General features: G+C 45.3%; 1 protein-coding gene across 4 annotated transcripts in view; it reads left to right on the forward strand.

Annotated features, from left to right (window-relative positions):
* ERCC4 (ERCC excision repair 4, endonuclease catalytic subunit) overlaps positions 1 to 7472 on the forward strand; it is a 34709-nt gene extending 27237 nt beyond the window's left edge. The window contains exons 11-13 of one of the 4 annotated variants that reach the window (XR_006382194.1): positions 1232 to 2155; positions 3390 to 3507; positions 7147 to 7472. Coding sequence is in view for 1 of the 4 variants with exons in the window: in XM_044232714.1 (XP_044088649.1) it covers positions 1232 to 1965 (734 nt within the window). In the remaining 3 variants the exon portion in view is untranslated. Of the gene's footprint in view, positions 1 to 1231; positions 2954 to 3389; positions 5364 to 7146 lie in introns of those variants that run through there. The other 3 variants (XR_006382195.1, XR_006382193.1, XM_044232714.1) reach the window with 3 other exon arrangements.
* The last annotated feature ends 15861 nt before the right edge of the window (positions 7473 to 23333 follow it).

Genomic DNA, 23333 nt, shown 5'->3' on the forward strand with positions numbered 1-23333 from the left:
AAGGACCTTTGGGCCCACCTGTATAATCCGGAACAATCTCTTCATCTTGAGATCCTAAATTTAATCATATTTGCAGTGTCTCCTTTGCTTTGTAAAGTAACATATTTACATATTCCAGGGATTAGGATGTGGACATCGTAAAGGGACCATTACTCTGCACATGGCAGATGCCGGTCCTCGCTAGTGCTGTCCGTAAGCCAGCAGCCTTAGCGTTATCTGGGATGTTGTTAGAAATGCAGTTTGGGGTGCCTGGGTGGCTCAGGTCATGATCCCAGAGACCTGGGATCGAGCCCCGCATCGGGCTCCCTGCCCAGCGGGAAGCCTGCTTCTCCCTCTCCCACTCCCCTTGCTTGTGTTCCCTCTCTCTGTCTCCTTCTCTGTCAGGTAAATAAATAAATAAATCTTTTTTAAAAAAGAAAAGGAAAGAAATGCAGGGTCTTAGGCCCCACCCCAGACCTACTGAGTACTGAACCACCTCTAACTTGCTCCCAGGCGGTTCTGGGCTCATTCAGATGTGGGAAGTTCTGGTCCACGGGCTTCTTCCATCTTTCTACGTCCACATTTACTGGTACAAAGACTAGCGGCTCCAGAATTTTTCACGAGAGCCTCTAAAGCAGTTGACCCAGCAAGCGTTTGTAAGTGTCCGGTACGCGCCTGACTCTGTCATAGGAATTGGGAATGCGGTGGTCAGCAGAAGGTGAGCAGTGGGGCCATCCGGGACCGGCGGTCAGGGGCACTGCCGAGGGAAGGCAACAGCGAAGGCCGTTGTTATGAATCATCAGGACTTGCCTCAGCTCTATTTAGTTTAAGAGAAATCGCCTTTATTTACTCTGTAAACAAACCTTTCTGAAAACACAGAAAAATGAGGAATAACAACATGGGGTGTTATGTTACCATGTATCACAGGTTGACAGCAGAAACACAGATTTGATTTTATTTCTCTACGTTTTTAAAGATTTATTGTTTATTTTAGAAAGAGAGAGTGCAGGCGGGAGAAGGGGCAGAGGGAGAGAGAAGGAGAGAAACAGGCTCCGTGCTGAGCATGGAGCCCAACCTGGGGTTCCATCTCGTGAACCCCGAGATCATGACCTGAGCCAAAACCAAGTCCAGCACTTAACCAGCTGAGCCACCCAGGCGCCCCTGAAACACAGCTTTTAGACTTCTGTTCTGTTCCGTCTTTGGGAGTTCTTCCTCAGTGACATCACCTGCAATGCACACTTTTTGCTCCCAGGTGGCCAGGAACAGAACAGGACGCAGCAAACCATAGTCGTGGATGTGCGGGAGTTCCGCAGTGAGCTCCCCTCCCTGATCCACCGTCGGGGCATTGACATTGAACCCGTGACGCTGGAGGTCGGAGACTACATTCTGACCCCGGAGATGTGCGTCGAGCGCAAGAGCATCAGCGACCTGATTGGCTCGTTAAACAACGGCCGCCTGTACGGCCAGTGCATCTCCATGGCCCGCTACTACAAGCGCCCCGTGCTGCTGATCGAGTTTGACCCCGGGAAGCCCTTCTCCCTCACCTCCCGGGGCGCCCTCCATCAGGAGATCTCCAGCAACGACATCAGCTCCAAACTCACCCTCCTCACGCTCCACTTCCCCAGACTCCGGATTCTCTGGTGCCCCTCGCCTCACGCCACCGCCGAGCTGTTCGAGGAGCTGAAACAGAACAAGCCACAGCCCGATGCGGCCACAGCCGTGGCCGTCACTGCAGATTCGGAGGCGCTCCCCGAATCAGAAAAGTATAACCCCGGTCCCCAGGACTTCTTATTAAAAATGCCAGGGGTGAACGCCAAAAACTGTCGCACCTTGATGCAGCACGTGAAGAACATCGCGGAACTGGCCAGCCTGTCACAGGACAAGCTGGCGGGCATTCTGGGCAATGCCGGCAATGCCAAGCAGCTCTATGACTTCATTCATACCTCTTACGCAGAGGTCATGTCCAAGGGAAAAATGAAAAAGTGAACAGTGACGGCTGTCTTCTTGTCACATGACTGTGCTTTTCAGCCACTCTCTGCCGGTATTCCTAGGCCCTGATTAATTATTAGCTCAGAATTTCCCTGTCTTCCAGCACTTAATGGCTGTGCCCTCTGCTTCCTGGCTCTGCGGACCAGAACCCAAGACTCCTCTTGGAACCCCAACGCTCTTCATTGAGGTGGGTCTGGAGCCGGGGAGGTGTCTGCAGGTGCTTCTAGAAGGCCATTCTTGAAACAGGCAGCAATTTATGTTTCTGACACAAACCAAAAGAACACACAATCATGTTCTTGCCCTCTTCAGAGACACCCCAGAACCCAGAGAAAGAAACCCCTCTTCCATCCCTCCCCACTTCTCTCCACCTTGTCCTCAAACATATTCTTCCAGCTTTCTGCCTCTAAGAGAGATTCCTGGGGACTTTCTACTGTGGGTGTAAGATAGCCTCCTCTAAATCTCGCTGGTGCATTTCCTAATCCACCAAATCTATGCAACATGTACAAAGCCAGTAGTTTTTAGACATGAATTCTCTCTTTCCAGAAATTGATGGTACAAGGGAAAGAGTCCTTGGAAAGCTCATTTTTTCAAATATTTAACCTCCTAACTCTGTGATCTCTAAGCCTGAATGGCCAGTTAGAGTCTCTTAAGACTTCCTGGTTCCTGGGCCTCTCTTCCCACACCCTGAGACCACCAGCACCAGAGCTTCTCCCCAAGCAGTGTAAGCTCACCCTCCACTCCCTCCTTCTATGTCCCTGTGCCGAGCACATCCTTGTGTCTGTGTGAGGACTGACCAAGCAAATTGAGTGGCCCACCAAGTCTTTAAGATTTGGTTTTCCCTCCTGGAGTCGAGATAAAGGACTTAAAAAGTAAATGGAAGATCAATGCATAGACTATCTTAAGAAATACACACCTAGGGGCACCTGGGTGGCTCAGTCATTAAGTGTCTGCCTTCGGCTCAGGTCGTGATTCCAGGGTCCTGGGGTCGAGCCCCGCATCGGGCTCCCTGCTTAGCAGAGGGCCTGCTTCTCCCTCTGCCTGCTGCTCCCCCTACTTGTGTGTGTGTGCTCTCTCTCTCTTTCTCACTATCAAACAAATAAAATATTTTTAAAAAAAAAAAGAGAGAAAGAAATACACACCTACTTAAAAACTCACAAAACCATCTCCTCCTTCTCAAACCTTCTGACTGGGTTAAGTTAGCTTTCTACTGAAGTGTACATATGGGGACATTCATAGCATCTTTGTGCCATTTTTAAGCTTTTATATTTCACCATTATTAACTTAGCTCTTATTCTCCTATCTAGTAATGAGTAGTGAATTTTCTACCTCAAGAGCTGATGCAGATATAGACATCGGTGCCTCTAGCCGTACTGCTCAGTTCCACATTTCCTCCATGTCGCCCGTGTTTTTGTTCCTCACAGTGTTTGCGCTCAGAGTAGACACTGGACCATGTAACGCAAAATGGTCTTCACCTTCACAGAAGTTCTTTCAACTGACCTCTCCAAGCTGAACCGCTAATGTCAACTTCTTGCTCTCCTGGTATGTTAACCTACATTAATACTGCTAAAGTCGATGTGGATTTCAAACTCGATACAGGGTACCACAAGAATGAATTGAGGGGTATCAGGGAACCATATTGTTCTATGAAATTCTGTACAGTGATCTGAGGAACATAGAAGAGGACAGGAAACAGAAGTTAAAGGTGGAATAAAGGATCAGGCTTCTAAATGTTTCCAAGGGCTAAATAGCTACCCCGGAGACTAGAAAACAAGATGTCAGGTACAGATGTTAATTTTCACTTCTGTACCCGTGTATTTAAGAGTCCAGTCCAAGCACATTAACATCGATACAGCGCCTCAAAAGGATGGTTATTACAATTTTTTTACCCTCGTCTAGCACTTCTGCTTGTGGTGTATAGTTCCTGGTTTTTCTTGTAGAATTCCACCTGGCTTATATTGTTCTTTCCCTATGTAAAAGGCAGATGGAACATAGCACATCTTTTGATATAGGTTTCACTCCAGTTTAAACTTTCAGAAATAAGCTCTGTTCTTAAAGCCACCATAAATAGCCCTTGTCGTCTCGTACAACGTGGAGAACACTCTTGGTTGTATTTAGAGGGCCGGTGTCTCTGGCTCTTGGAGTCTGTTATCTGCTGTTGTATGCACTAGACATTTGAAGATGTGCACTGTCTCGTGTGTACTTGAATTATGAATGGTAGTTTCTAATGAACTCGAAAATGCTCATTATAGATGCAAGGCTCTCACTACCACTTCCCCTTCCAAGTAAATAAATATATTTTAATGCATCTGTAGTTGTGGAAAACCTTCAATACAACCTTCGTGTATTGACTTTTGCCACATCCTTTTACAAATTTTTATAATCTAAGAATCTTTGGCAAAGGAACTAATGCATGAATTTGCAGAATTAATGTATCACTTTATTGTCGAGCATCATATTGTTACCTTTGCCTTTTTTCTTTCAGAATAGTAAATATACCAGTTACTTATGAACTTATGCTTAGCTTTTTTTTAAAAAACCTGAGTTCAGCATTTTTCTATTTTACAAGCTTTTTGCTGATTTGTAAAAATCAGAGTGTATGAAAGATAAATCGTTTCCAACTTTGTTTAAATCATAGTGCCTCTTGATGTTCTTTAAAAATTATACAGCAAGAAATCATTTTATAGTAATAGTGGCCATAAATAATGTCCTTTTGTCAAGAAGTTGCCACTTTTTTCAGTTTGGGGCTCAGGAGACCGTATGTCTCCGTGCAAACTCCGAATGCTGTTTCCCAGCCCAGTGGGACTGAAAATAATTGTCCGTTCATCAACCCACTGGCACACAGAGGGTTAAGTCTAGATTTGGTTGTGTTGAGATAACAGAATCTAGAATGAATGACTGGCCTTCAGCAGGAAAGTCTACGCTGAAGCAAATCTGAAGATGTGGTGGGGGAGAGAGGCAGACATCATTAGTCTTTGCTTTTGTTTTTCAAGCGTAATTCGATTTTCCTTTGGCTCAGAAAACTTCTTTAGGGAAATTCTCTTCTCTTTTGTGTTCAGTTTAGCCCAGAAACGTCCTCTTAAAAACCAACAGTTTAGGAAAGTTCTTTACTCAGTCTCGAATACATTAAAACGCATCCAGACTTCAACGTGCGTTGTCATTTTTCTTCATAATTTTGCTTTCTGTTTTGGTTTATGGCTACATCCTGTCCAATTCCGAACCCCAGTACTTCACTGTCTTTATCCGCAGGTTTTTGGTAAGCCACCCTACTGCTGTTTTTTAATTTAAGGGCATGTAAGCCAAAATTTGGATGGGAGGGAAACATAATTGATTTATATCAATTTGTAACAAGAATTGTATGTGAGTATGTTTTTAATAAAATCTGTATTTATTCAGTATTTTCCTCAGCATTTTATGGGCAAAGGAAAAATAACAATATATAGCGAAAGGACCTGTATTCCCAGCGTGTCGTATTTCCAACACGTTGGCAAATATAATTGAAAATGAAGAGAGTATTTCATGTGTTTTTTTGTTGTGCAGAAGAAATGATGAAAGCCAAGCCACCTTCGAACCCCCTGCTTTAGCATTTGACGTTTGTGATAAACCCACTTTCTTAGGCCTTAGCATGATTTTCTTTGGGTTATTTGGGTTATTATTACTGCTTTTTATTTTGTACATGTGTCCTTAAGGAGAGGGAGAAAAAAGACTATTCTCCTTCTGAAAACACTCATTTGTTGACCTGTAATGAATGTGTGGCAAGCACAATGCTTGGAACATTTTAACTCAACAGAGATTAATTTCCTGCTGCCCCTGACTCATACCATTTTTTGCTTTTTTTTGTTTTGTTTTGTTTTGTTCTTTGGTTCCTTCCACGTCAAAGTTGAAAGTAAATTATCCTTTTGACACATCTAGAATTCGCTGTAATCTCTTAGGTTTAATTATTATTTGATTAGTTTACTAACTGGCTCGCTTTGATGATTTAGGTATTTTGGTTTCTGCTTGAAAACATAGAACCAATCCCTTTTTAACAAGGCATAAGTTGGGTTATTTCTCAAAATGTTTTAATGTCAGAGTAAAGACTCTGGTAGAATAATTAACCCTTTCTTAGGAGTCCTGATATAGCACATTTACTGAGCTCTCTTGCCTCATCTCCATTAATCTTCATGACTATTACGTAAAAGCTTCTCTTGCTGTGGTGGAACTGAGTGACAACTTAATTCATTTGCCCAGGGTCACCTAGTAGTAGACAATAGAACCATGATTTGAACCCAAGCAGTCTGACTCCAGCACCCATGATGACACACTACTGACCGGTGGAGGGGGGAGAGGGGTTTGTGTCTACTTTCAAATACCTAATGACAGATGTGTCACAGAAAAGGCAAATTGGCTTGTTTTCACACCTTTCTTAAATGTCAAAAGCAAGCATGCGAAATTTGGAACCTGTTCAAAGAAAATACCGAGTACCCTGGATACAGTATCCAGCTATATACAGCTGGCTATTGTCTGGGTGCCTGGCTGGCTCAGTGAGTACAGCTTGGGACTCTCAATCTCGGGGTCATGAGTTCAAGCCCCACACTGGGTGCAGAGATTACTTATAAAATAAAAAAGAGCTGGATGGCCTCTCGTAGCATACGCTACCTGGGGAGTCATCTAATTTCCAGGGCTCCTGATCTCTTACTGTTTCGCAACTTTTTGAGAATAGAGGTTAACTTGTAGAAACCCCAACAGCAATACAACTGATTCTTGTTCAGTAGCGTTGCAAGGTATAGCCTAGCAGGACACGAAACACTTCTGCATTTATTTGCAAAAATATTTCTGCATTCATTTGACCAGCTACAAATATCTGGGTTTTCATTTTCTTTTATTATTATTTTATTTATTTATGTATTTGACAGACAGAGATCACAAGTAGGCAGAGAGGCAGGCAGAGAGAGAGCCCGATATGGGGCTCAATCCCAGGACCCTGGGATCATGACCTGAGCCGAAGGCAGAGTCTTTAACCCACTGAGCCACCCAGGTGCCCCAGTCTTTGATTTTCTTTTAAAATCAGCCTAACAGCTTATTGGTTTCCTCATTAACTGAATCTAATAAAATCTTTGACTTCTGTTGTTTTGGTTTTGATTTTTTTCCATTTGTATGATAGTCATATTTCTAACGTTGTGCAAAAATTAGGCTTTGTAGGTGGCGTTGCCAACATGAGCTCCCACATGATGATAATACTGTATTTCCTGCCTCATTCAACCTTAAATTAAGTCTCGTAAACTAGAAGATGGATACTCTACATAGGCATATATATACATATATATTTAGGAACTGTACTTTGATACTAAGATGTTAATATTACAAACTATCAATTGATCAAATATTTAAGAACTATAGACTCATTTTAAGATGCTGGCTCAGTGCACCCCCATTTCTCTGTTTGCAAAAGCACAGCTGAATATTTCATCCCAGAGCTAATTTTGTGTAGCCCCTGACTAAGAGTGTTAAGGAGAAGCTTGTCCAAGATGAGAAAGAAGAGGAATTTTAGATATTCCCAAGGATCCACTTGCCTGATGAAGATATTTCTACATCAGAAGAACACTGACTGCTCCCCAAGGGCCTGAGAGTCAGGTAAACAAAATCAACTTGTGATTTCACCCAAGAGAGTTTCCTGGGATTCATGAAAATAGTAAATAGACCATGTCTAATGAAGATGATGATATTTGGGGATCCTTTTCCAAAGAAGTTGGTGTCAGTGCATGCCTTTCACTGAGAGATTTGCTTCTCCGTGCAACTTCATTCCTGGGAAGGGAGACGCCCAGCAGAAGCTTAGGGAAGCAGATAATTTAGTAGACTAAGGGAAGCATGACTGGGCAGGTTTGTTTTCAGCGTAAGGCGTTTACTGCAGAGGGCAGAGGGCTGTCTCTGGGCTTGATACTGCAAAAGCCCCTGCCACCAAGGGACATTCAGCCTTATGATGAAAAGAAGTCGAAGAACACGAGCAAGTAAAACAACTAAAATACCACAAGAGAGGTAGAAGTGTTCTGGAGGTCAGAGGAAGACCTCATATCCAGCTGTAGGGATCCAAAATGGCCTCAGAGAAAAGGTAGAGCTCAAGATGGGTACAGCACGGGTACAGCTTCCTCAGGCAGACACAGGCAGTGTGGACAAGTGCACATCCAGAGCATTAGCAAAGAAACAGAAAAATGGTGGTGTTTAAAGAAGGCATCATCAACAGCAGATTTGGGGCAATTCACTGGGGCCCTATTGGAGGGGTCTCCTCTATGTCAGACTTGAGGAGTTTGTTCTCATTTCAGGAGGAAGATGAATGAATAAGGGAAGGGTATGATCAAGTAGTCTATTTTACAGCTGCAGTCTGGCAGTAGTGAGTCTGAAATGGAAATATTAGTCAAGCACTTACAATGTACTGGATATTTTATGTTCCTTACCCCATTATGTCCTCACCCCTGAAGTAGGGACATTCCCCGCTTTGCTAATGGGGCAGCGAAGACTGAGAGATTAAAAAATTCAAGTCATAATGGAAGCAAATGGCAGAGATGAGACTCAAACTCCCAAGCTGACTTTCTTTCTGTAGCACCTTGCTACCTAGAAGAAAGGACTGGAGATGGAAAGACCATTCTGGAAGCTGTGGCCATAACCCGAGCCTTAGAAAATGATGGCCAGATCTAAGATGAGAGCTTTGGAAACGGAAAGAAGGCCAGATATTGAAGAGGAATATGGCAAAGAACATCAATGTCAAGGACGAATCTACATCATTATTGAGAATTTAAGCCCAGGGTCAGAAAACGATGATGCTGTGAACAGGAAGGCCCTGATCATTTTATAAAGAAACTCAAGTTCAGTTTTGAACAAGTTGATTTTGAAATGACCAACAGTGAGGCAGATCGTCTTAATTCCAGGTGTACCTGATGGCTGCCCTGAAGTGAGAACCAATGGGGCCCCTGGGTGGGTCAATCATCCAATTCGTGATGTCCTCTTAGGTTGTAAGATCGAGCCGCACGTGGGTCTCCTCACTCGGCGGGGAGTCTGCTTGAGATTCTCTCTCGCTCTGCCCGTTCCCACCCCGGACATGTTCTGTCCCTCTCTAAAATAAATAAATATATCTTAAAAAGAAAAAAGAAAAAAAAGTGAGCACCGAGGACGTCAGATAAATGGTTGACACAGAAAAAATATGAAACTGAACATCAGGAAATGCCCAAATCTAGGAGGCAAGAGCATAAGGGAGGCTGATCCAGGAGCTCCTGAATGTCTCACAGCCACCAGCATCAAACCAGACCAGGAATTTCACAGGAGTGACCCGCAGGGTTAGGAGCTGAGCACGGGCCATGCCAGTGGACCCAGAAAGCGACAGCAATGACACCATAGAGAGCCCTCCCAGGGATCCTGAGGGCACACACCAGACGGGGATCGGAGGAAGCCAGGGCACAGTGGAGCTGGAGAAAAAGAACAGACGAGCAGCACTCTGAAGGTAGTTGTGTGTGTGTGTGTGGGGGGGGGTGATCAGAAGGAAGGAGCTGAGCCAGAGAAGATGCTAGAGAGAGCAGATCATTCATGGAACCCAAACCCACTGCTGGAGGGCCCGGAGGTGGAGGAAAACAAGAGTGATGTTGTTTTTCTTTCTTTCCCACCCACGAAAAAAACCCATTTTTGTATTGATTTGCCTCTTCTTAAAAACTAACATCTACAGCACCGTGTACCCCCCGCTTGGAGGGGACTGGTAAGCCACGAGCAGTAACAATGAGCCCTTTTCCGAAGTTCTAACACGGTGCTGCTGTTTGGCGGTGAGGTCTGGCCGTGTTTAAGCTGGCGGGGGGAGTGATCTCCAACCCCTCCATCTGTAACCTGGCTGCAGGGTCGCGTTATTCCTTAAAGCATCCCTTGCAGTGATTTATGAAACGCAACTCATGGGCCTGAGAATGTGGCCTGAAAACACGGCCAGCGCTGGGCAGCCCTCACCAGCCAATGCTGAGACTCGGTAAGGATTTTTATTTTGGTCGCACTGAGCCTGCTGTAACTGGGGCGGCCGAGTTGCTATGGGGATTTCTTCTCCAAACAGTGCACTTCGCTTCAATACGTTGAAACAGCAGATAAATCTACTTTATGTTGACTCCATTGTGACATAACTCTCGTCGAAACATTCCCCAGGCTCCCATCAGGACTTGGGTGTAGGAATTTTTCAATCGGGGCCAAGGAGGCATTGATGGGAAGAATCGAAAGGGTGGCCGTTTGAACCCCGGAGGCTTCACAGCTCACGCCTGCGGAAGCCCAGAGCCGGAGCCCGGAGGCGGCTTGCAGCTGGGAGAAGGTTCGTCCCTGAAGCAATGACGTGTTTAAGTGCTCTAGTGTGGGCCTAGGCTGAAAGCTGTGACTCACGCCCCGCTCTGTCACTAATAATTGGGGGTGGGGGTGGGGGTGGGGGGCTGTTGGGCAGGATGCACAGAAAACTCAGCTGGTCTCCCCATCCCTCTTGCAAATCTCCTCTAAGTTGCAAAGATCCGAGATGGCCCTGGAGTGTGGGAAAGAAGGCAGGCCCCTTCCACTCCGGGCCGGGGCGCTGCCGGCCTCCACCAGCAGGGGTCCCCATTGAGTCAAAGGTCCCCAACGCAGCTCCGCGGGAGTCGCCGGACACTTTAAGGATGACTGCACTTTGAATGGGGGTGTATCTGCCTCTGATTCTTGCCTAACCATGACAGGAGAGGGAAGAAAAGTAGCTGCCTGTTTCCAGCATGACTCATTATAAACAAACGGAGGACAGATTGACTGCGTCTTATCAGAGCCCGAGTATGTGCCCCGGGACTGAGGGTGAGTCAGACTGGAAGTCGCAAGTCTTTTGTTGGTCGAAGGGATTTTTGTTCCTTGCGGAAGAGGTGGATGGGGGTGGGGGCCTGGGGGGGGGGTGCTATTGATTTCTTAAACACAATCAGTGACACCACACAGGGAGCCCTGGGCTTCTAGGTGAGGTCAAATCCCCCACCACCACCCCCCAACCAAAAAAGGCTTCCAAACTGAAGATTAAAACTGCCCGGCGGGACACGTGGGACGCATTTAGAGTCGATGGACGCATTCGCAGTCTTGCTGTGAGCCTTTCCCAGCATCCGCATAGGCCAATAATCATCAAGGTGTACACTTTAAGTATGTGTGATTATATGTGAATTACCCCTCCAAGAGTTTTAAGAAGAAATACAGTTTCTTGGGGGAACTTAGTGGGGGGGGGCTGGCCAACCCATTTTTACTGTGATTTCTCAGGAAGCTATCTGGACACCCCCCTCGCTTCCCCATCCACCCCTTTGTGTTGCTGTCTGCATTTAGGTGCAAAAACAAGCAAAAGGCACGGCACCTGGAGGGAGCAGGACCTGGTATCATCTCACGCTGATAGGCTGAGCCTTGATCCCAGCTTTCAGAGGGTGTGTTGGGAGGCGGGTTATTCATGCCTCCGGAAGGCAGGCAGTAGGGACAGGTAAAGGCATAGGCAGGCAACAGATCTGGAGTGGGGTTTAGATGTTGGCTAGCAAAGGACAAAGCAGCACCCTCTTGAGGTCCCCGCCCCTCACCGCCTCCCCGGCAGCCACAGGACCGCAGCGGGCTGTTTATGCCCCGGGTGCCTTCATAGTCGGGCGAAGGCAAGTCAGATCAGGCCCACGGCGTGACTGCTCTCAAGAGCTCGGCAGGGATGGGCCGTGTCGACAGATCGCGCGCACGTGAATGACTTAACACTTGGACGCCAGCGAGCGAGTGAAGTGAAGGGGGAGTGAACACGCGTGTGCTTGGAATAGTGAGCGAGAACCAAGTTAGCCGGGCAGCTGGAGTGCAGCAAAGATGAGCGGAGGGCTGGCCCAGATTTAAACGCCGACGACCTCAATTAGGAAAAGAGAGACCTGTGTGTTTCTGGACTTGATAATGAGCTCCGCGGGCAGGAAGGGAAGCTCTTCTTGCGAATACCTGCTTCTGACCTCTCACCTGTCTCTTTCATGTTTCCGTGTTGTGTTCTGTTCCCGCTGCTGTCTTTCGGTGAATAAATTCAAGGTTGTACATCAGACTTGGGGGGATTTGACTGTCCCCTTTAACGAAAGGGTCCTTAACGTAGGAGGGCTTTGTCTCAGTTCCCTGATCTCCCAGCCAGTCACCGTCTCTAAGTGTGCGTATGTGTGTGCATGTCTGAGTGTGTAGGAAATGGAATATTTGAGTGTGTGGAGGCGTGTGGCTGGCGGGTGGGTATGTGTGTGGGGGGGATGCTTTTTTCTGACACCCTGGATTCTATGTCTCCTCTCCTTTGAATCTATGTCCACAGCGGCTGATCTCACATAAAACGGTCACATGTGTCCTTAATCTGCGAATACGGAACCAGATTTCAACTCTTCTTTCGACATACCCCCATAAATACATTCATACCTTTCTGGATCATTCTTTGCTCTTTAAATACGACCAGTAGGAACAATGTTTCACTCCACACACGATTCTCTTGGAATCCAGGGTCTCCCACGTTATTATTTAGAAAAACATGTCTAGTTTACAGCCATGCGTTCTTGAAGTACCTACCGTGGGCCCGAAAGTAGAACCGTGCCCCTAGAACGGAGTTACGGTCTATTCCTTCGTTCCAGTCTTAAGAGGTCCGGGAAGTAGAGCCAGGTTTTGTACTTGTAATAATGGAATTACAGACAAGAGTTACTTACATTAAAAAACAAAACAAAACAAAACAAAAACATTCATTGCCTGGAAATGACCAAAGCTTCCGCGCACTGGGCTATCCATTAGGGAGTCCTGGGGGTGGTGAGCACAGGTTACGGAAGTGGTAAGAGTGTGTCACATTTAATTAGGTCACATTTAATGCCTTGTAGGAATGAGATAGCACGTGAGCCGAGGCTTTTGAGCACAGACCCCATGTCCTAGGTGTTCAGGATCTTCGGACTAGTCCTTGGGACTCTGAGTGGTGCCACAGGGTACCTCTGAAATGGGAGAGAATTTTTATAAAAGGAAAGATGTTCTCCAGGTCGGTCTGTTCAATGTACTCCTTAGGCTGGTTTAGGAGACACATTTTTCTATGTGTGCCTTTCCGTCGGTGCTCCAAACCTGGGTCTTGGGTCCCTTCCGACGGCCTCTTCAATCTGTCGTCCAAATTCAAGCTTTCTATGATTCCTCTAATTAACAATCTTGTTTCTCTCACCACATTCTAAATTTGGCTTCACGTAAGGTGGTGTGTTTTTTTGTTTTGTTCTTCTTAACTGGACTGCCGGGACCCAGAGCTGGAGAAAGCAGCGTCTTGGTTTTGAAACACACTCTCCTCTGAGGCATGCATGACCTGCTCTGATTTAATTTGTTGGTTTTAAGAATGGAGAAAGTACTCCTGAAGCTAGCAGCCTCTGCAAAAAAGCTAGAACTTTGACCCTAAGATTATAACCTACATCAAAGCCCGGGGGTCCGCCTTCCCAACCCTCCTACCCTCCTCCTCTCAACCCAAAATGAACAGTCATCCTGATTTGTGTGTTTAGTACTCCCTTGCTTTGTGTAGCCCCTTTGCTTCTTATATTTACGATGGGTATGCCCAAAAGAATATGCGTCTCTATATATGTCATTCTTGACGTTATAAGAAAGATGTCATCCTGTCATACATCCCTCCCGTTGTCGTAGGCTGCTGTCATTCATTTGTTCCGGCTTCTCTATAATGTTCCGTTTCAGTGACTATACCACAGTCTACCCACCAATCCTTGTTCCTGGCTATTTGGTTTGTGCACAGATCCGTGATTTTGTAAATGGTACTTTCACGAATATTCTCGTACCTGGCCTTCTATGTGTGTAAACAGTTCTCTCGGGTACGCACTTAGGAGTGACATTGCTGAGTTAGATGGTAGATGTGTGTCCCATGTTAGGGCACAATGCCAGACAGCGTCCTGAAGTAGGGATAACGCTCGACACGCGCATCAGCTGTGTGTGTGGATCGATCCAGACCCTCCCAACACTTGGAATGATCAGACACTTCTCGAGTCCGTGGATGGATTTGTGTAGAGCATAGGACCTCATTATGGTCCTGGTTTGCATTGTTACCTGTCATGCTGAGGACTTCTTTGTATGTGATTGGCCAAATATGTCTCTCACCTCCTGAGAGATAGCCATGGTTTTTGCTCATTATTCTACAACTCTCTGTTTGTTTTTTTTTTAAGATTATTTATTTATTTATTTGAGAGAGAGAGAGAGAGCGCTTGTGAGAGAGAAAGATCACAAGCAGAGGGAGTGGGAGGGGGAGAAGCAGACGCCCCGCTAAGCAGGGAGCCCGATGCAGGACTCAATCCCAGGACCTGGGATCATGACCCGAGCCGAAGGCAGACGCTTAACCGACTGAGCCACCCATGCGCCCTGTTTGTACCCTTCTAACTAAAGGAACACTTACTATACTCTCGTACCGATCCTCTGTACTTCTTTTCACTTCCTTTAAGGTATCTCTTGACAAGTAAAAGTTCTTAGTGGAGTTAAATATATTAATCTTTTATAATCAATACTTTTTATTTAAGAAATCTTTTAAGAAATTATTTAATAAAATCTTCTCCAACTGGAATATCTAAAAGCTATTTATCTATATTTTATACTAAAAGTGCAAAGGCTCTCTCTCCTAGAAGAAGTTGAAAATACGGGTGGGAAACTAGGAAGCAACGGGACCCTAGGCACAGTGACCTGTGGCAGGGGCAGGTGAGATATCGGGGTGATGGGGCCAGACCCTGGGGGATTCATACCCATGATCGGCTCTTACCATATTTATTAGTTGTATCGTTTTTCCCTCTAGTTACAAACATACAGAGTCTCACCAACTTTGGACCATCGGAAAGAAAAGGACCGTAATCCCATCACTGGGGGATTTTTCTGTACATTTTCACATGCAAGTCTCTTGATACACACCTCTCATTCTCCTATTTATCCTGACATCAGTACCCTGACCTTAGCCATGGACACTTTGTAGCCATTACCTTCCTTGACCTAGGAGTAATTCCTACCAGTGTTGACCATTACCTTAAAAAAAAATAAATAGAAGTACAATGAACTCGAGCTAAAGAAATTATACTGAGCCTGGGTGACTCAGTCAGTTAGGTGTCTGACTCTTGATTTTAGCTCAAGTTGTAATCTCAGGGTTGTGAGATCGAGCCCTGAGTTGGGTTCCATGCTGGGCACGGAGCCTGTTTAACATGTTCTCTCCCTCTTCCCCTCCCCAATACTCTCAGAAGAAAGAAGGAAGGAAGGAAGGAAGGAAGGAAGGAAGGAAGGAAGGAAGGAGAAAGAAAGAAAGGAAGAAAGAAAGAAAAGGAGGAAAGGGGGAGGGAGGGAGGAAAGAAAGGGAAAGAAATTACACTTAGAATCTTGTGCAGTTATTGAAAAATAAGGGTAGGCAAAACAATGTCTCATTTTACTAGCCAGAGTTATGATTTCTATCATTTTGAAAAGTATTCTAGACTTTTTTCTATCTTTCTTTATGTATGTATTACATTCCATTTAAAGTGGAATCTTCCTATATATACTGTTTCGTAAGGTGGTTGGGTTTTTTTTTCCCCCTAACATTGTACCCTATTTTTCCAGTGTAAGAAACACTTTTCTACACCATGATCCAAAGGGTCCAGACTATCTCCTTGTGTGGGTAAAATCTAGCAGATTCACCCAGCGTGCCTCACAGCCACCAGCCACTTGGAAAGGACACTGGCTAGTAATGCTCTCATACCCTCAGTCAGATTTGGGCTTTTTTTTTTTTAAGATTTTATTTATGTATTTGACAGACAGAGATCACAGTAGGCAGAGAGGCAGACAGAGAGAGAGGAGGAAGCAGGCTCCCCGCTGAGCAGAGAGCCCGATGTGGGACTCAATCCCAGGACCCTGAGATCATGACCTGAGCTGAAGGCAGAGGCTTTAACCCACTGAGCCACCCAGGCGCCCCAGCTTCGGGCTTTTTAAAACCCAGTCCATACTGTCAACCTTACATTTCCCATTGCTCCCTATTAGCAGCCACGAGGAAACGAACATATCTGAATCTTTGTGCACATCTGTGATCACATTCTCAGGATAACTTGTGGTAAGTGGGAATTCCTAATCAAAGAGTAAGAAGATGTTTTCACTTTTTGATAGATGCAGTTGAATTGCTCTCCAAAAAAGGTTTTATCCATTTATATGCACACTAGCAGAATATCAGAGGCTACTCTCCCACACCCTCACTAAGAATAGAGATTGTCCATTTTACCATCAGTATGCCAAGTTCAAGGGCTGGGTTTCCTAGTTTCTGGGATTCACTGTGAGGTTCAGGTTTTTCATGTTTTCTGGACTCTTGTTCTTGAGTCTGTGGTCTCCCCCTCCCTCCCTCTCTCCTTCTCACTCTCTCTCTGTGAATTGCCTATTGGTATCAGTTCCCCTTTAACCCATCAAATGTTCTTTCTCTTATTTATCTGTGCGAATTTATATCTGGGGAGGGTTTTAGCAAGTCCCATAAACCTTGCAAATATCCTTCTAAATTTGTGTTTTGTCTCTTTGCCATGCATTTGCCTTTCAGGTTTTCAAAATTGTGTATGTTGTCAAAGCTTTCAGAGTTTTCAAAACTCCTTTTTCATTTGAGAATGCATAAAATCCACCTAAATTTTCCTCTGGGATTCTTGTTTCCCGTTTTTTTTTTTTTAAGGTTTTTATATTTTATTTATTTGTCAGAGAGAGAGAGTGAGCACAGGCAGGGGCAGAGGGAGAATCAGGCTCCCTGCTGAGCAAGGAGCCCGATGTGGGACTCAATCCCAGGACACCGGGATCATGATGACCCGAGCCAAAGGCAGCTGCTTAACCAAATAAGGCAACCAGGCGTCCCCCGCTTTTTGTTTTTTTAAAGACTTTATTTATTTATTTGACAGACAGAGATCACAAGTAGGCAGAGAGGCAGGCAGAGAGAGCGGGGGAAGCAGGCTCCCCGCTGAGTACAGAGCCCAATGCGGGGCTGGATCCCAGGACCCTGAGATCATGACCTGAGCCAAAGGCAAAGGCTTAACCCACTGAGCCACCCAGGCACCTCTGTTTCCCGTTTTTTATGTGTAAATCTCTGTTCCATTGAAAACGCATGTCGGTTTGCAACCGAGCTCACGTGTTTCAAAATGGCCAGCCAGTTGCCTGGCACCATTTGCTAAAGAGTATTTTCTTTACTCGCTGCTGTGAATTCGTATCTTTGTCTTATGCCGTATTTGTGTTTATACTTCAATATGTTTCTAGGCTTCCAATTCTGTTCCTGTCATGTAGCTCGTTTCCCTATCATATGCGTTTAATTATCGCTTTGTAATAAATTTTGATATTTTTTGGACAGATGCCTCCCTGTTATTATGCGCTTTGAAATTTTTATTGGCTGGCTGGCCAGCCTTAAGCATTTACTCTTTCAGATGAACATTTCAGACTCTTTTGGTCAAGTGTCCAACAAACGTTACTTTTTGATTTTTATTGGAATCACATATTTATGTTCTTTTGGCGATAACAGACACCCTTACGATACGAGCGAAGTGGCAGGTTTTACTTGTGTTGAAGTCATTTATCTGGTTCTTTGGTTCGATTTTATAGTCTGAGTCTTACACGTCCTTGGCGTGTTTCTTGCCGAGTTCATTCCGAGTTATCTGTTGCTATTGCGAATTGTGACGGTCCTCCCTTTCCTTCCCCAACCCCTCATTATTCTGCTGTATTCGTTTTGATGGATTTTATAACTGCTGAGCTCACAGAACTGTTACTCATTTTCGTGGTCGTTCAGTTGATTCATTTGGAGAGTACAGGTAGGTTATCCCTTCATTCAACAGTAATAATGATACTTCTGTCCACTTTTCAATATTTCTACCTCTTTGTTGATTTCTTACCTTACAGCATGGGTTGGAGGACTCAGATGCCCACGGGCCCGGGAAAGTAACATCACTGAGCGAATTGGGACAGATGAGGCCTTTGGCAAACAGGAGAACACAGGTCTTGTCTGAAGGGGGAGTTTCATACTTAATTCCAGCCAATTTCTGCTGTTTGGGGAATCAGCCTCATGTTGACAGATGGTCAGATCAAAAACAAACAAAAAAAGGTATACCAAAGATTTTTATTTTAAATAAGATACTTGGTTAAGTATCTCCAACGTTGAAAATGAATTCAGATTCAAATTTTGTCAACATCAGGCAAGTCAAATATAGACTGACAGGTTGGGCCCAGGCTCATAGCGTGCCCTATTTTGGCTGGAGCTTCTAGAATTTAAGAACATATTGAGTTGTAGGGGCTCCTGGGTGGCTCACTTGGTTAAGTGGCCAACTCTTGGTTTCAGCTCAGGTCTTGATCTCAGGGTCATAAGATGAAGCCTCACGTCGGGCTCTGCTCTCAGCATGGAGTCTGCTTGAGATCCTTTCCCTCTCCCTCACCCCCTTCCCCACGCTCTGTCTCAAATAAATAAATAAAATATTTTTTAAAAAAGAGAATGGATTGAATTGGAAAACTAGGCATTCTTGCCTTATCTTTTCCTAAATGGGTAAAAATGCCCCCAATTATTTTACCAATTATTTATCCATTTTGTAATCTCTTGGTTTAATATTTTTCATATTTAAACTCTGCCTCTCTCCAGTTTAACAGGAGTATGGCAGGAAGAAAGAAGTTTGAATTCTGTTAGCTGGCACGGTTTTCTTCTGTGCCCTGTGTGATAAAGTCATACATTTTCTATTACCAGACCATCCCTGCATTTGTAATTGGTGGAATTAAACCATACTCAGTCATGGTATAAAATTCCTTTAAATATAAATATATTATATTATATTGTAATATAATATAAATATAAATAAAGAGTTGTATTTTATTTTCTATTTCATATAATGAGTACGGCATTGGAGGAAATAAGTTTTGGAGTTTTGGGTTTTTTGTTGTTGTTTGGGGATTTTTTTAGAGAGAAAGTGGACAAACGAGTGGGGGAGGAGTAGACGGAGAGGGAGAGAGGGAATCCACTTAGTGCAGAGCCTGATGCAGGGCTCAGTCTTAACAACCCTGAGATCATGACCTGAGCCAAAATGGAAAGTCGGACCCTTAACCAATTGAGCCACCCAGGCACCCCTGGTTTGGGGTATTTTTAGCAGAAAAATTCACCTATTGCTTCTCTGTCCATATCACCATCAGCCCCTCCTTAATTGATGATTTCTCAAAATATTTTTATTGAATCATAAAACCATCAAAGCTTTCTCTTTTCTCCAAGGAGTAGCTGGAGGGGGGAGGCAGTGTGAGCATGTTGTAGGTAGGAGAGAGGGCCTGGAATAGAAAAGATCAAACACTCATTTCTCTCCTGGGGACTTGGCTGTGCATCCAAAAAGCCAGCTGGGTAGATGATGCTACTATAAGATTGCTTATAAGATTGTAGATAAGATTGCTTATCTACCGGTGCGTCCCACTGAATGCCAACTAGAAGGCCAAGGTGGTCTCTACTTGCTGTAGAATGAATGTTCTGATCCCCTCAAAAGTCACAGTTTGAAACCTAATCCCCACCATGAGGGTATCTGGAGATGGGAATCTTTGGGAGGAGTTTGGATAATGAAGACAGAACCCTCATGAATGGGATTCATGCCCTTTGTAAAGGGACCCCAGAGAGTTCTCCCTGCTTCTGCAGAGGGAGGACCCAGAGAAGATGGGCATATATAAACCAGGAAGGCGTCCCTTCCCTGACACCAACTGTGCCAGCACCCTGACCTTGGACTTCTAGCCTCCAGAACCATGAGCAATAAATTCCCATTGTTTATAAACCACTGTCTGTGATACTCAGTAACAGCCCGAACAGACTAAGACTCTAGTCACGGCCCGGGCTTCATCTGCAGCAGTTGATACTGTAATGTGACCCTTTAAACTTTATCCCAGAGGGTTCAAGGCCTCTCAGAATGAGTTTTGTCTTATCTGGGGAATCCTGGGGCCTTGGCGATCATTGTTTGGAGTTGCGCCAGCCAGCAGGAAAATGCTATGGCCGTCCGTGACAGACAGATACATGTGCTGGGCGTGTTTCTTAGAAGGATAAGCGCCTTCTCTGACCCCAGCCCTAACTTCCCTAATATTCTCTCTTCTTCTCCTGGCTCTTGAAGGATCTGTAAGATCAAGACGAAAGGGAGCCTGAGAAGAGGGTGGATTGAAAATATGAATTGCCATTGTCAGCATAGCTTTGAGGACGGGGGCACAGCGGGGAGTGAAACACACTTTCCAGCCCGACCAGGTTACGCCTGCTTGTAAGGCGCGGTGGCCGGGCTTCCTGGAAACTCAGCAGAGGACAGCAGTGGTCTGGGGCTGGGACACCTGCCCCTGATCCCTGGTCCCTAAGTGGAACTTGGCGCAGGACCTTGTTAGTATCCTCTGGGCTTTTGCAGGGGATGGTCAACAGAGAGGAAATGCAAAGTCAGGGGTTGGAAGAATGGGGGTCTCTGCCAGGCCCCAACTCCCAAACCCCCCTTCTTTTTTTTTTTAAGATTTTATTTGTGTGAGAGAGAGAACAAACGGGGAGCAGCAGGTAGAGGGAGAAGCAGGCTCCCCACTGATCAGGGAGGCTGATGCAGGACTCCTGGGATCATGACCTGAGCCAAAGGCAGAGGCCTCAACCCACTGAGCCACCCAGGCACCCCCCAAACTCCCTTCGTCACTGGATCTAGATCTTCACTCCTCATCAGTTATTACAAAGTCTCAGTCCTAGAATTTCTCTCCTAAAATAATGAATAATAACAAACACCTATTGAGCTCTCCCTATATGCCAGATAACATGCTTAGTGTTTTTTTTTTAACTGCTTTATTGGGATAGAATTTATACACCATAAGATGGACCCGTTGTGAGTGTACAACTCATTGATTTTCAGAAAATGTATAGGGTTGCGCAGTCATCACGATCCGGTTCTGGAACATTCCCTCACTTCCCAATATTACCTCAAAGCTGTTTGCCGTTAATCTCCACTCTCCCTCTCAGCCCCGGGCAACCACAGAAGAGCTTTCTGTCTCTACAAAATTGTCTTTTCTGCACATTTCAGAAAAACTGATTCATTCAATCTACGATCTTGCATCGGGCTTTTTTTTCACTGAGTATGTTTTTGAGGTTTGACTGCATGGTAGCCTGTATCAGCATTTTGTCCCATTTCTTGCTAGGTAGTGTGCCATGGCATGGACAGACAGCACATTGTGTGTCTCTGTGCCAAAGGACGGATGTTTGGAGTGCTCCAACTTTGTAGCTATCGTGAATAATGCTGCCATGAACATTCAACCTACAAGTCTGGGTGTGGACCTATCTTTCCATTTCTTTCTAGCAGATACTTCGGTAAATTGCTGGATCTAAACAGAACTTGTGTTTAACTTCTTATGAAACTGTCAAACTGTTTTCTAAAGTGGCTGTGCCATTTCACATTCCTGCCAGCAGTCTAGAAGAGACCTGGTTTCTCCACGTCTTTGTGAACCCTTGCCATCATCTGTCTTCTTGATTACAGACATTCCCCTGGGTACAGAGCAGAAGTTGTGCATTTTGTTTTTTAGATCTTATCCTCCCTCCCACAAACACCTAATTAGTCAGGTTATGGGTAGGAGAAGCTGTGGCTAAGAGGCAAGCCCCAAACCTCATTGGCTTCGAACAACAAAGGTTTATTTCTCACTCATGCTACGTGTCCAGTAATGGATAGAAAGAGTGATGTTCATCGAAGACACCCAGGGCCCCAGGCTACTAGGAACTCCTGAATGGCTTTTCACAAATACTAAGAGGAACACATTACCATTAGCGTTTTATCAAACTAAAAGCTGCGAGCTTAAGGGCCTTGGTGGGGGATATATAGCTAATAAATGAAACCAAGGCAGTCCGACTCCCAAGCCTGCACTCAAGCTACTGCTGTAGATTCTGTGGAGATACTGCTAATTATGGATAGATTTTTCTGAGACATCCCCGTTGGAAGAGTAGGGGACAAACTTTGGCACCAGCTTTGCTTGAGCTCATGATAGGATAGGTCACAGGTCTAGAGAGATCCGTATTATGGTCACCAACTTCTACTGGATATTGGTTACTGCCTTACGCTGGGGTCTGTGTGATCCCATCTCGAAAGGTAGAGAAGACCCATATCCAGTCATTACCTTTGTAACCACAAATCATATCCTTCTGTCCTGCCCCCACCCCAAGGACGAACCATGTTTTGCTCTCAAAAAACTGAAGACCCCAGAGTCCTGTGTGATTAGATGCAATCACATAAACTTCTTGGAAACCAACTGGAAACCAACAAAAATGCTGAGAGAGGGTCCATTGTAGTGAGTAAGGTGTAGCGGCAGGTAACTCCCTACAGACTTGGTGCCCCAAAGGGAGGGGCACTGTGGGGTTTTAGGTACCATGTGCTGAGAGCCCTGTGATGGTGAGGGGTATGGGTTCTGGGCTCAGACCTGGTTTGGAAACCTGGTTTTGTTGGCTGGCCATGAAACCTGGTGCTGGGTGCTCCCAGCCTCAGTTTCCTCCTGTGAAAACAGAAATAATATACAGGAGGATCTTTTCCACTGCGTTGCTAGGATTTAATCAGAAAACATGTGAAAAGCACTCAGCATGGTGCCTGGAACTTTCTGAGGTTCTGCGGTCCTGTTAATAACTCCAACAGTGTCATAGACGTCACCGAAGTGTTGAGGTAGATGGAGACAGGAAATCTTCCCGATTTGCTGTTCAGGGCTTTGCTGGTCCTTGATTCGTGTTCTTGGCTGAAGTCATCCTTGGATAACCTTACCCACCTCTGACCAGGCTGTGCTTCTGTCAACGCTGGCCCGGGGACACGTATGATACACTGAAGCAGAGGAAGGGAATTCAAGAAGAATTAGATAAGAACAGACCAGTTAGGAGCAGGAGAGACCGTAATTTCCTGGAAGGTAAGAAACAGCAGAGCACTGTGTTTAAGAACACAGTTCTGCCTTTTTATGAGCTCTGTGACTCTGCGCGGGTCACTTACGCTGTCTGGCCTTCTGTCTAGGACAACTCACGGAGCAAGGTCATTAAGACAACTTCACTTTTGTCCCCTCTTATCTCCTTCAGATTTCAGGGCAGTGTGTCCTTGTCCTGGCAGAAGATGGAAACTTCAGGCAGGCACCATGACCTTTTTTTTTTCGCCTTATGTTTATAAAAAAGTCATATGATTTCTAAGTCATGGATGAGTCCCATTTCCAAAGTCGGAATGTCCTATCCAATATACTAATCAGTTCTTCAAACTTTAAAGTTAAGCCTCTCTTCCTCTTTCTCCATCTGGGGACCGCCCCACCCTTACATTCAGGGTCCACAAGCAAGTTCCTCTGGGAGGGGCAGACCCTTACAGGGACCACCATCATGGGCTGCTTGCTTTGGGGAAGAAGGAAACAGACACGCTCTCCCACCGAGGTACATACAGGAGCGGTTG

This window comes from Neovison vison, chromosome 14, assembly GCF_020171115.1.
Source record: "Neovison vison isolate M4711 chromosome 14, ASM_NN_V1, whole genome shotgun sequence".
NCBI classification, from domain to species: Eukaryota; Metazoa; Chordata; class Mammalia; order Carnivora; family Mustelidae; genus Neogale; species Neogale vison.